At 34.0% G+C, this 14,341-nt stretch overlaps 1 protein-coding gene across 1 annotated transcript; it reads right to left on the reverse strand.

The window, feature by feature from the left end:
* Positions 1–11,478: 11,478 nt before the first annotated feature.
* LOC131047162 (uncharacterized) lies at positions 11,479–13,048 on the reverse strand. The gene has a single exon (XM_057981017.2). The coding sequence runs from the start codon at positions 12,977–12,979 to the stop codon at positions 11,894–11,896; it is 1,086 nt and encodes a 361-aa protein (XP_057837000.2). The 5' UTR covers positions 12,980–13,048; the 3' UTR covers positions 11,479–11,893.
* Between the last annotated feature and the right edge of the window lie 1,293 nt (positions 13,049–14,341).

Consider the following 14,341-nt stretch of genomic DNA (forward strand, 5'->3'; position numbering starts at 1 on the left):
AAAGAAAAGTTCAAAAATAAATAAATAACCATAAATATGCATCTTATCACTATTTTTTGGAATCAAACTATTAAACAATCACAATTCAATCATTTGAAACCATGCAAAAACAAAAAACTAATAAAAACAACAATTCAATCATTTTAAATCATGCAAAAACAAAAAATTCACTTACTTTTATGTATACAACAGTGATAGAAGTGCAGACACAGTTCCAGTGGGGCCTTCAACGACCTCAAAAACTTCTTTTGAGGTCATTGAGGCTCTTGGGCAACTAAAACTATGTCTATAAACCGCATACGCGCTGTTAGACCATAAAATGTTGACAAGCCCAACAGTATTCTTTTTTCCTACTCTGGGTTGATAAGTAGCGTGTACGCGCTACTAATCCTAAAAATGTTATTGCAGGGTAACGAATAATGGGAATAGTACCCCGTATGCACTTATGAGTAATAAGTACCACGTACGTGCTACTAAGCCTTAAAAAAGTTATGGTAGGGTAGGGAACTAATAGTTTCAATACCTCGTACACGCTCTTGAGAGAAGTAGAGAGAGAGAGAGAGAGAGAGAGAGAGAGAGAGAGAGAGAGAAGAGGGGGGGTGGGAGAGAAGAAGGGGTATGGAGGAAGGTTGAGGGAGAGAGGGAGAGAAGAGGGGGAGAAGGGAGAGAGAGGAGAGGGAGAGAGAGGAGAGGGAGAGAGAGAGAGAGAGAGAGAGAGAGAGAGAGAGAGAGAGAGAGAGAGAGAGAGAGAAGAGTGGGGGTTGGGAGAGGGAGAGAGAGGGAGAGGAGAGGAGAGGGGGAGAGAAGATGGGGGGAAGGAAGAGGTAGAGGGAGGGAGAGAGGGAGAGAAGAGGGGAAGTGGGAGAGGGAGAGAGGGAAGGAGGGAGAGGGAGAGAGGGAGAGAAGGAGAGAAGAGGGGGGATGGGAGCGAGAGGGGAGAGGAGAGGGGAGAGAGAGAGAGAGGGAGAGAGGTAGAGGGAGGGAGAGGGAGAGAGAAGAGGGGGGGTGGGAGAGAAGAAGGGGTATGGAGAGAGAGAGAGAGAGAGAGAGAGAGAGAGGGAGAGAGGTAGAGGGAGGGAGAGGGAGAGAGAAGAGGGGGTGGGAGAGAAGAAGGGGTATGGAGGAAGGGAGAGGGAGAGAGAGAGAGGGGGGGGAGGGAGAGTAGGGGAGAGGGAAAGAGGAGGGGTCTTAAGGGGTCATAGGATACCATATGAGCTCTTAGGAAACAATACGACCTCTAATGACACCTAAGGGGTCATATGGTGGGCTAATAAAATGATATATGAAATTTAAAGTTATGAATAGAACATCATACAACAAGACTCCAAGCGAACAAACAACGAGGCTTCACTAAAAAGCAAGTGTAAGAGCTTGACCTAACCCTAAGAGTACTGCCTAAGTTCTAAAACATATGATGCTATTAAATTTGCAAGGTTATAATACTGATCTTGATTGCGACTATAGGAATTACACACTTGATTTCTTTCATGGGTATGTGTCGTTCCAAACTGTTTGACAAGTGATGATCATCATATACTACCATTGCCATGCATACAACAAACTTTAATTTGTTTAGGTGACAGGCGTTATGTAATAACATGGGAACTCCCGCATACCCACCACTATCATTCTACAGGACATCATCTGTGTTACTCTCCCTCTTTCTCTTCCTACTTGTTGTTTTCTTCTAAAAAACATATTGCTGGTAGAGAGAGAGGTTGAGAGAGAGACGGGGAGGGAAGGTAGAGAGAGGGAGAGAGGTAGAGGGAGGGAGAGGGAGAGAGAAGAGGGGGGGTGGGAGAGAAGAAGGGGTATGGAGAGAGAGAGAGAGAGAGAGAGAGAGAGAGAGAGAGAGAGAGAGAGAGGTAGAGGGAGGGAGAGGGAGAGAGAGAGAGAGGGAGAGGGGGAGAGTAGGGGGGGAGGGAAAGAGGAGGGGTCTTAAGGGGACACAGCATACCATATGACCTCTTAGGAAACAATACGACCTCTAATGACACCTAAGGGGTCATATGGTGGGCTAATAAAATGATATATTAAATTTGAAGTTATGAATAGAACATCATACAACAAGACTCCAAGCGAACAAACAATGAGGCTTCACTAAAAAGCAAGTGTAAGAGCTTGACCTAACCCTAAGAGTACTGCCTAGGTTCTAAAACATATGATGCTATTAAATTTGCAAGGTTATAAGATTGATCTCGATTGTGACTATAGGAATTACACACTTGATTTCTTTCATGGGTATGTACCATTCCAAGTTGTTTGACAAGTGATGATCATCATATACTACCACTGCCATGCATAAAACAAACTTTAATTTCTTTAGGTGACAGGCGTTGTGTAACATGGGAACTCTCGCATACCCACAACTATCATTCTACAGGACATCATGTGTGTTACTCTCCCTCTTTCTCTTCCTACCTATTGTTTTCTTTTGAAAAACATATTGCAGGTACTCTGACTCATCATGTTGCTTTGTTGACACTATTTTCCACATCTACTCTGTTCATTAAAAACACATTTGAGAAGAATATTGCTACAGTTTTCCTTGTTTGTCACGGTAATACACTTGTGGTTCAATTTCAAACTCTATTCCTCCTATTCAATATACACACAAAAATCCATCAGTCAATTTTTTTAGGAGAGGATACATGATAAAAATCAAAGAGGAAGTTGCAGACAAGAAATAAATCCACTTACTTCTATAGAAGTGCAGACATAGTTGCAGTGGGGTATGGAGGGAGAGAAGAAGAGAGAGAGAGAGAGAGAGAGAGAGAGAGAGAGAGAGAGAGAGAGAGACCTTGTATGCGTTTGAGAGGGAGAGACGATACACTTACATGTGTATATATATGTTTAATATATTATATATATACATATATTATATGTATATAAACATATTATATATTACATACACATATTATACATAGAATATCATATTATACAATAGCACGTACGCGCTGCTTACACTATAAGTACCCCATACATGCTTTTTAAACCATAAGTACCCCGTACGCGCTTTTGACTGTTTAGGCTTGGAAATTGGCCTGAATGACAAAGCTACGGACTGGAAGTTTGATTTCCCTCAATTTCTCTCATTTTTGACGTGTTTTATTTTATCAACTTGGTTTATCGACTTTGTCATCATCAGGTTTACACTTTATAAAGTGGGTATTTCTAAAATTGTCACCATATTTTCACCCATCTTCTGAGCTTTCTAACCATATAATTTGTTTTCAATTTGAACAACAATAACATATTATTATTGAATTTCTTTTACTAGTGTCTCCATAGTTCTCACAGACATAGGTGCACCATTTTTTGAATAACTTTTGATATACTTATCCAAATATAAAAAACTTTATATATTATTGTAGTGCACTTGATTCTTTACAATTTTAAAAAAAAATTGTATTTTCGATTTGTTTAGTGCAACTTATGCTTCGTGCACGAACAAGTACCGAATTTTCAGGATGTGCTCGATTGGAAAAATCATAAATAAAAAAATAATCAACAAAAAATTACAAAAAAATACACATCTTCTAGTGCTCACTCTTAACTATCTTTCTGCCAAAGGATTTGTCAAAATACTAAATCTAACTATGACTTTTTTGATGAGCACGTCAGACATTATGTTATGTTTTTCAGAAAAAAAACAAGGTCAGTTTTTCGTGTGCGAAGGATTTGACCCCCTTAATCTTATCCAATTTTAAAAAAGTTTAGTTTGGAAACTAGATTCGGAGTACTACAATATTTGTTCTTTGATTATCTTCATATCTTGAGTAGATGACTTTCAAATTTTGCCTCCAAGTTCAGGTTCACCTAATTTCAGAAAAAAAAGTGTCCACTTATACCCCTTTTTGACCACCATCTTTGTGCACTTACCCTTATTGTAAATAATCCAACACTAAAAATATTTTAAGATTAGAATAACAATAATGGTAATTTTAGGGAGTCAATACAAAAATAATTAATATATAATTAAATTCTTAGAATTTAAATAAATTAAATTTTATATTTAGTTTGAATTTTGATTGTAAAATATAATCCAGATTTTAATAATTGATTTGTTAATATTTTGTGGAAAATTGAAATTTCAATAAGATAAACATTTTAAAATTTAATAGTTCTTGTTACTCCTGATTTAGATTGTCTGTTTGTTTCCCAAATGTTTCAGATCACACTCAGTATATAATTGTGGCCAGTGAAAATGGGAGATAATTACGCTGAGAGGCGTTCTATACAATGTCAGCACATCCGGGAAAGAAAAAGGAAATGGTTGATATTCTGAACAGTTACATATGTGAAATGGAGAATGCCAAACGACAGCAAAAGAAAACTCAAAGAGGCGGATGACAAACATAGTTACAGACACCCGACGGTAATCTCATGCCATGCAAAATAAAAAAATGTATAATTCCTTGTGAATGGGAAGAGTATTTGAAGAGTCAGCTCGACACTTATAAAGCAAAAATACCATGGCATTTCTCTATTCAACAGTGGTAGCCGATGTCATCATGATTATGGTTTTCTTCTCAGATCTTCTCGAAACAGCGAAATAGTGTTTGTATTATTGAACTTTCTCTGGAAATCTGATCATTGTATTTTTGTTGTTAAATTCTTAGAACAGTTCGATGCACTCTCTATATTCATATATTAATATATCTAATATCGGGGCATGACAGCAGTGGATATGTGTACAAAGGTCTATGACATCAGACTTCACATCCCATTACACAACCATTTGGAGTGCTGTGGATTCCATTCCTGAGGAGAACAACCAGCGAGTGAATATTTTTATACTGGTTGAAATATACAGGTGCATGGGGAATTTAACTTTTTATTTGTTGAACAAACAATTAATAATTAGAATTTGTTCTAAAATTTGATAAGTTGGCCTCTTTCAATTAGTTGTTATTCATATTGAATGTCAAGATGTATAAAAGATTATATAATCATGATAAAAAAAGTTACAAAGACAATAATATTAGATATAAATGAAGATTTACAGAAATTGCATAGGGTTAGATATGTAACCGTCTGCTTAATGCAAGATTTGAAATATTTGCCATACAAAATCAGCATGAGCACTTGGCCAAACTGTATAGATTACAGAAAATATATTGTAGTAAATCACACAGAGAAGAATCCCTCTTCAATGGTGGCATGCTTTCGGTTTGCCAAGAACATATCATTCCTCTGCTGCGCTTCAGATCTTCTCCAATATCTTGCAATAGGGTATGAATAATAAAATAATTTATTTTTGTAGCATTTTACATTTCACAGATTTATTGATAATGGATTTTATGTTTAGTTTTATTTATAATTTTATATTGCTTAAACAAATTAATTAAAAAATTATTGATTGGTATATGTTATTTAAATTCGAATATTAATCTTTTTTTTTTTCAATGCTTACTGGTAGAAGGCCAATTTAAATGGTATTAATGTAAACTAAAATTTAATTATATATTCCAATTATCTCTATGTCTATTGAAAGGACTTTGCATTTTGGATCTGAGGGTTAATTCTGCCTTCAAAATCATTTATAATACTTAAATTTATGCTTGTGAAAATATATTTCAAAATGCATAATAGATGTAGAGTCACAACTATTCTATCTTAATTTCACTTATATGTAAATTAGTTAACAATTATTTTTTTAAATCTTGAATGAAACAAAATGATATCTACTTAATGTAATGTATCTATAATATGATTCTACTTAATGCGATGTTTTTATAATATGACATGAGTGCAAGAAAAATGAATAGAATGATTTATAATATTAAAGATTATGAAATGTTTTATAGAAAAAGTTTAATATTTTTTATTAATTAAAAATAAAAATTACATTTAAAGTAATAATTTATTAGTAAAAATCTCATGGATTAAATTATAAGATATATAAGTTAGAATACAACATTTTCATAAAATTTGAAATAAATTTTATTCTTAAAGTTTCTATAATTTAACTACTTAAAATAATATCTTTCTACATTTTCAAATATCAAAATAGTAACTTTTTTTTTTTTTCTAAAAATCTACATATAAAGAATGCCCAAATAATATAATAAGAAAAAAAAACCTCAATATAATAGATAAAATGTTTCCAAGGCAAGTTTATAACTAGCTTAAGAGTCAATTTAGAAATGTTTGTAATGAAACTGTGTTTGTAAATATCTATTTCTATTTTGAATAAAAATCCCAATGTCTATTTAATATTGCAAATAAAAATTCAGTTTTCTTCTTATAAAGAGTGGTTTCCTTTTAAATTGCTATTTTCATCTATGAACCATGCTTTACAAGCAAGTTTCCATATCTATTATCCCTATAATCATGGATATGGATAAAAAATAATGAATTATTTTTAGCTAATTATATGTTAAAAAAATCAAATAATGAATAAATAATAATTAAATAATGTAGATAACTTAAAATAGCTCTTAATTCAATAGAATTTTTTTTAAAAAATTAAAAAGTGAGAAAATGATGGGATGAAGAAAAATATTTAAAAAATAATGCTTATCCTTAACCAAAATGTAGACCATGTATTTAGCCAACAATGCAAGCAATAAACAATCTACCAAAACAACCATATCTAACAATCCATAAGTGACATGGAAATGATTAAATTTGATACAAATGACTTTTATTATTTCATCAAATTAAAAAAAGATGAAAATAGCACATAAAAGATAATAAAATTAGTATAAATTTATTAAACACATTCAAGTGAAGGATGTTCATATATATTATATAGAAGCATTTTAGATATCTATACTAATCAAGAATTTTTTAATATGTATAATATAGTTATTTTATTTAACTAAAATTATTAAATTTTAGATTAATATAATTTCTTAAATATTATTTTATTTTATTTAATAGAATATATAATAATTTATTTATATACTAAGATATTATATTCTTTTACTTAAGAAAATACATGATCTTTTCAATCAAGAAGTTTTAAACAATTTTTAAAAAGTAAATGAAAATAGGTTTAAATTTAAAAATAGAGAAAATATTTTATAACATGTAAAAAAAATAAAATCGAATCAAGTATTAACTCTAATAGTACACAGAATTGAATCCTAACCCTAATTTAAGTGAATAATAATCCAAATTTTAACCCAGAAATACATATATAAGAAGCATATTAATTCTTCTACATCAAAGATTTGTAATTCTAATGGGGAGCACATCAAAGATTTACTCTTTTACATCAAAGATTTGCAATTATTTTTAGTTTTTTGAAAATGATCTAGATGCATGCAAAAATTTCAAAATATATTCATTGTTACCATACCAAATCAGAGTGGAAAAGAAAACTAGAAAGAATTGACATGCAATGACAAATTACATGCAACTAACTCTGACAATAATTCAAACCCTAACCCTAACATTATCTTTAACCCTAACTCTAATCTTAACCATAATTATGTCTATAATCATAATCCCAAATCTAATTCTATTTGAAACTCTAACCCTCATAATAAAATTGAATCTAATTATAATTCAAACCCTAACCTTAATCCTAAGTTTATCTTTCACCATAACCATATTCCTAATTCTAACCCTAACTTTGATTTACTTAGGGTTTCAATTCAATACGGTAAGAGTTAATATTAGGGTTAAGGATTAATTAAAATTAAGTCTACAATTAGGGTTAAGGTAAGTACTCAATTAGGTTCCAAAAAAATAGGGTTGAAATTTAGGTTAATTTATTTGATAAAACTAAATTGAAACCTAATTGTATCTTTGATCCTAACCCTAACCCTATTTCTATCTCAAACCTTAACTCTATCCCTAACCCAAATTCTATTTTTTAACCTAACCCTAATCAAACCATAAGCCTAATTAATTTATAGCACAAACACTAGCCCTAATTGAAATTCAATCATAATTCAACCCTAACCCTAATGTAAATGAATCATAACCCTAATTGAATTCTAATACTAACCTACCTATAATTAAACCCTTACCATGATCAAACCCTAACCTTAACACTATCCCCAATGTAAACCTAATTTAACCCTAACCCTAATTGAACCTTTATGCTAACATAATCATAACCATAACCTAGCCCTAAACTTAACTTTAACCCTACAATTAAACCCTAACTACAAATTATGCCCTAATCTAACCATAATTGAACCCCAACCATAAACTTAATCCTAACCCTATTTAAACTCTAGCCCTAAAATTAACCCTAACCTTAATTAAACTCTAATCATTTTCTAACCTTAATATATCCCAAATCTTAACCCTAATTGAATCTTACCCATAACCCTAATTAACCCTAAATCCTAATTTTATTTAGTAATACAATACTATTGAACCATAATGCTAATTAAACTATAACTCGAACCTTATTTGAATACTAACCATAACCTTGGATTTATTCTACAATAGTAACCTTAATTACAACTGAAGATTAACCCTAACCGTAACCTGGCCTAACCTAACCTAACATTAACCCTAACCCTAATCTAAATGTAAAAGAATAATTATAATATAACCTAACCCTAAAATTAACCCTAAACATTATTGAATCCTATCTTGCACCTAAACACTAACCCTTACCCTAAACCCAGCCTAACCTTGACCTTATCCCTAATCTAAACCTAATTGGACCCTAACCCTAATTGAATCTTAACTCATAACAGTAGCCATAATCCTAACCATAACCCTAAACCCTAAGCCTAATCATAATCTTAATCCAAACCCTAACTCCAACCATAATCCTAGGCATAAACCTAAACCCTAAGCATAATCCTAACCTTAACCCTAATGCTAATTCTAACCCAACCATAATCCTAGAAACCGTAACCCTAGCAATAATCCTTAGCCCTAAACCTAAAACTTGACCCTAATCATAACCCTAAATCTAATTCAAAACCTTAATCCTAACCATAACGCAAGACCTATCCATATCCCTATCCCCATTTGTAACCCTAACCCTAACCTTAAACCCTAACAATAATCCAAATCCTAACCATAAAACATTCCTAATCCTAAGAATAACCATAATCAAAATCCTAACAATAACACATTCCTAACCCTAAGACTAACCATAATCCAAATCCTAATGATAACACATTCCCAACCCTAAGACTAACCATTATCCTAGCCCTAACCCTAACACTAACTATAAAATTAACCATAACCCTAAACCTTAATCATAATCCTAACCTTAACCCTAATCCTAATGCTAGCCTAATCATAATCCTAAACCCCAACCCTAACAATAATCCTTATCTCTAAACCTAAAACCTGACCCTAACCATAACCCTAAATCTAATCTAAAACCTTAATCCTAACCCTAAACTTGATGATAATCTAAACACTAAATCTAACCCTAATAGGATAATTGTTAACTTAATCTAACCATGATGTTAACCCTTACCATAATCTGAACTGCAAACCTAACCATAATCCAAATCCTAAACCTAACCCTAACACTAATTATTAACTTGACCCTAAAAATGATGTTAACTTGGGAATAACAATATCCCTAGATATGATAGAAACCATAACCGTAACTATATTCCTAACCCCTAACCCTAACCTTAAACTTATCCCTAATATTAACCTTAATCCTAACACCAACCCTTAACCCTAGCCATGATGTAAACCCTGTACCATTAATCCTAACACTAACCCTTAACTATGATGTAAATCCTAATCCTCTTCCTATCCCTAACACCAATCCTCAACCCTAACCATGATGTAAACCCTAGCATTAATTATAACACTAACCCTTAACCCTAACCCTAACCCTAGCCATAATAATAATTGTAATCATAGCCACAAGCATAACTTTAAAACTAATCCTAACCCTAATCATAATCATAGCCCTAGCCCTAACCCTAACCCTAACCCAACCATAACACTAAACCCTAACCCTAACCCTAACAATAATCTTTAGCCCTAACCCTAAAACCTAATCCTAACCTTAAACCCTTACAATAATCCTAATCCTAAACCTAAACCCTAACCCTAACCCTAACCCTAACCCTAACCATGATCTAAATATTAACGTCAACCTTAATCTTAAGCCCTAGCCCTAACCCTAAGCCTAACCAAGATAATAACCCTAACCCTAACCATAGTGTAAACCCTAACCTTAACCTTAATCTTAAGCCCTAATCCTACCCATAACCTTGACTATGATGTAGGTTCTAACCCTAAGCCTAACCCTAATCATGATGTTAAAATTGGCCCTAACCCTAACCCTAACCCTAGCCATGGTGTAAACCCTAACTTTAGCCATGATCCTAACCATAGCCCTAACCCTAACGCTAATCATAATCTTAATCCAAACCCTAACTCCAACCATAACCCTAAACCCTAATCACAATCCTAACGTTAACCCTAATGCTAATGCTAATGCTAGCCTAACCATAATCTTAAACCCTAATCACAATAACCTTAATTTTAACCCTAAATTTGACCCTAATAATTAACCTTAACTCTAACCATAAATTTAGTTCCCCAATATTAAACCGTAACAATAACCCTAACGCTAACCATAATCCTAAACCAAAACCAAACCCTAACCCTAACATTGATGCTAACCTAACCATGATATAAACCCTAACCATTATCATAACCCTAACCCTAATCAAAACCCTAACCCGAACCATGATGTGAACATTATCCCCAACCATAACACTAACCTTAACCCTAACGCTAACCATAACCATAATACTTGCCATTAAATAAATTTTAATATATCTTAGATTTAATATTTGCTTTGATCTTGCAACACATATATATTATTGAAAATAGTCTAAATAGATATATAAAATTTCATATTTCTTTACATGATAATATAATATACTATATAAAGTACACCAGAGATATCCTTCTCGAGGCGCCTATTTGACTTTAGCGTGTAAAATTGATTAAAAATAAGCGCCTCTAGAAAGATATCTCTCGGCATACTTTATATAGATTAAATTAAAATTTAAGGTATATATGCTAGTGGATAATAATGGAGATGTTAAATTGAAGTTAGTTAACTGCACAGTTTTCCTCATAATTTATCATTTTTCCCATAATTGGCAAACAGGTGGCAGAGTGGAGTGGTATACAGAGACGTTACCATTTTGCGTACTAGTCGTGTTCATGCGTTACTTACATTTCTTTGCATGTCCGCCGTCAAAACAGAAAGCCTCTTTAATTATTGATTGGGCCACCCATGGTTATCCTCTTTTTAGCCATAAGTATTGATTGGGCCACAGGCCAGCAACCAAGTATTGCAGAGGCCGTAAAAGATCTCATGCGTCGGTTACAAGCATGCTACCTATGCATCATGGTTGATACACATGATTATCTTTAACTATCATCATTTTATGGCCTCATAGATTCCTATATTTTTCACCATTCAATGGTTTTTCAAGAATTTAAATCAGAATTGAATACTGAACATTTAAAATCCCATGAAATTTTCTTTCAAGATTAAGAAGTGCGGAGAGACAATAGTGAATTCAATTACAGACATAGTCCAACATATACAACTGCGAGTAAGCTATCCCAGAAAAACAGCAACAGTTCACATTTTTGCATACAGATCATATCGACAAAATAACCCCCAGTTTAACAAAATAGAGTATACTGAGAAAATAACCCACAGTTTAATTCAGGTTAAAACTATATTCTGAATTCGATCTCAACCAGATTCTTCAGAGCTAATGCAACAGTCTTAGCACTATCAAAACTATCAAATGGAAAAGGTGGAAATTAAACCCTAAACACTACCGGTAATGGTAATAGTAAGGGGAAATTAAACCCTAAACACTAACCGTAATGGAAATGGTAATGGCACTAGTAAGGGGAAATTGAACCCTAAATACTAATCGCAAATGTCATGGTAAGGGGTATGACATTACTGGACCTCATCTTCAGAGAAGACAGTGTGAACATACTCCACCTTGCCTTCGTCTTCATATGGGTACTCGTTCTTCAGGGCGCCATGTCCTTCATACGAGTACTTGTAATGGACCTCATGCTCTTGATGCCTGTTATACACCTGACTCTTCGAATAACCAGCAGAAACAGGACCCAGCAAAGAAGTCTCCTTCTCCATTTGATACGCATTCCACCCAGAACTGGGCGGTGGTGGGATTTGAACCCCCGATACTCCGCCTCTGCTCCTGCGCATCAAGGCTGGATCATTCCGCTTACTTTCGACCACATTCCTTCGTCGCTGATTGCCATAAAAGTTTACTGATACAGAATCACTACGGTTCTGGTCTCTGTGTACAATAGGGTTGCCGAAAACATCAGGATTCACTTCTCCCCACTGTTTTGAAGAAACCGATTCTCTGTGAGTGGGGTATGTGGGACCACTAAAAGCAGGCTTAATATCAAGCTGTCTGAACCTAGCCTCAAGCTTTTCTTGGTCCTTGTATGGGGAAATGACCTTCAGAGTGCCTTTTTCTTTGTACGAGTAAGAGTACTCGTAATCGATCTTCAGGGCGCCTTGTTCTTGATGGATGTTATACATCTGTCTCTCCGAATAACCAGCAGAGACAGAACACCGCAGCGAAGGCTCCTTTTGCATTTGATGAGCGTTCCGCCCAGAAGTGGGCGGCTGTGGGATTTGAACCCCCGACGATTCACCTCGGATCCGCGGCATAAAACCTGGATCATCCAGCGTACTTTTTACCGAATTTTTGGGGCGTCGATTGCCGTCAAAAACGACGGGTACAGAATCAACACCTGCCTCTTTGTGGGCAAAGAGGCGACGGTTATTATCACACCAGATGCGGCCATGTTTGTCTGTAGATATATGCAGAGAGCCCAACGCATCAGGGCTCAACTGGCCTCGTTGCATCAAACAAGCGGTGTCTCTGACACTAGGGTGTGTGGGATCAGTGAAAGTAGACTTAACGTTAGGCTGGGTGAACCTCAAATTCTTGGGATTCACCATGGCACGCTTTTCAGAAGAGGAAGTGGTGTTGAAGGCCATTTTCTTCTCTGAATCGGGTACCAGTAGTTTCGCGGTTTAATAGGCAGCCAGGGGAGCTCTTTCCCGCCAAATTAAATTTGTTGGGGGCTCAGACATAGATATTATTACAATTATAGGGTTCTAGTTAAGGTTCTATGATGAAGCTTGGGATCAGGGTTATGTATTCATGTTCAATTAGGGTTAGGATAGGGAATTGGGATAAGGGTTCAATCAATAGTAGGTTTAGGCTTAGAATTTAATTATGTTATTAGTGAGTTGGGATTAGGATTAGGATTAGGTATCTATCAAGATTATAATTTAATAATAGTTTTTTTGTTTTGATATCATGAGATAAGCTAACAAATCAGTGATCCAATCACATCTTGCCTTAATTTTATTTTTTGTCGAGTTTTGGGGTATAGAGGAGACAAGCTGAGGCGAGAATACCTCAATAGACGATTGGCTTGGCAGGCTCAAACAATCCAGCTGGCAAGAGTTGAATCTTGAACCTACATAAGAAGAACCCAAAGCCTTGCATTCATTGATTTTTTTTTTCAGTTAATCTAACCAACTAATGCAAAGAATTAAAAATTTCCATCAAAAAATCTATAGTTTAAATTTAAGTTTTATTTTATTTGATTATAAAAATATTATTTTACTATATTCTTATTGGTTTGTGTGAGTGAAAAAATCATTTTTTCTTAAAAAAATACAATTTATCATGTATGAACTACAACATTTATTATTATGATGTCAATATCACATTAATGATATAGCAAAGCAATGCAAGATAATTGAAAAAATTCAATCACCATTCTTTGTATTCAGTATGAAAATCCTTTTCTGATCATACATAAACTACACTTTGATGATAGTGACTAGAGCCCATAATAATAAAATAGAAATGGTACTACTATTCACATATGTTATTAATTAGCTATAGTTTGAAAAGGTACAATCTATCTCTTGGACTTTTTCCCAAACAAATTTTTACCAAGTATTTGACCTCGACAATATTTTTTTCAATGGTGTTATAATGAATGATTTCTTAAGAACGATTAAGATACACCCAAGAACACAGCTATGTAAGACATTTGCAAGTATTACAACCTACTAATACATGTTCATTTCTACTAAATGTAACTTCTATTAGCTCAAATCACCATAAGAACCATAGCCTTATGACAATATTTGAATATCCAGTCGTCATCATATAGAAAAGACTGCAAGAATGATTGGTCATTTTAAGATTTTGAGGTCATGATAGAAATGGAGGGTAGTGTATAACAGTCGCCATCATATAGAAAAGACTGCAAGAATGATTGGTCATTTTAAGATTTTGAGGCCATGATAGAAATGGAGGGTAGTGTATAACAAGGAAGT

The sequence above is a fragment of the Cryptomeria japonica genome, chromosome 1, assembly GCF_030272615.1.
Source record: "Cryptomeria japonica chromosome 1, Sugi_1.0, whole genome shotgun sequence".
Taxonomy (NCBI): domain Eukaryota; kingdom Viridiplantae; phylum Streptophyta; class Pinopsida; order Cupressales; family Cupressaceae; genus Cryptomeria; species Cryptomeria japonica.

What these genes read in the sequence shown, in the direction of transcription:
- LOC131047162 (XM_057981017.2), bottom strand. Translation starts at nt 12,979, where the DNA reads ATGGCCTTCAACACCACTTCCTCTTCTGAAAAGCGTGCCATGGTGAAT.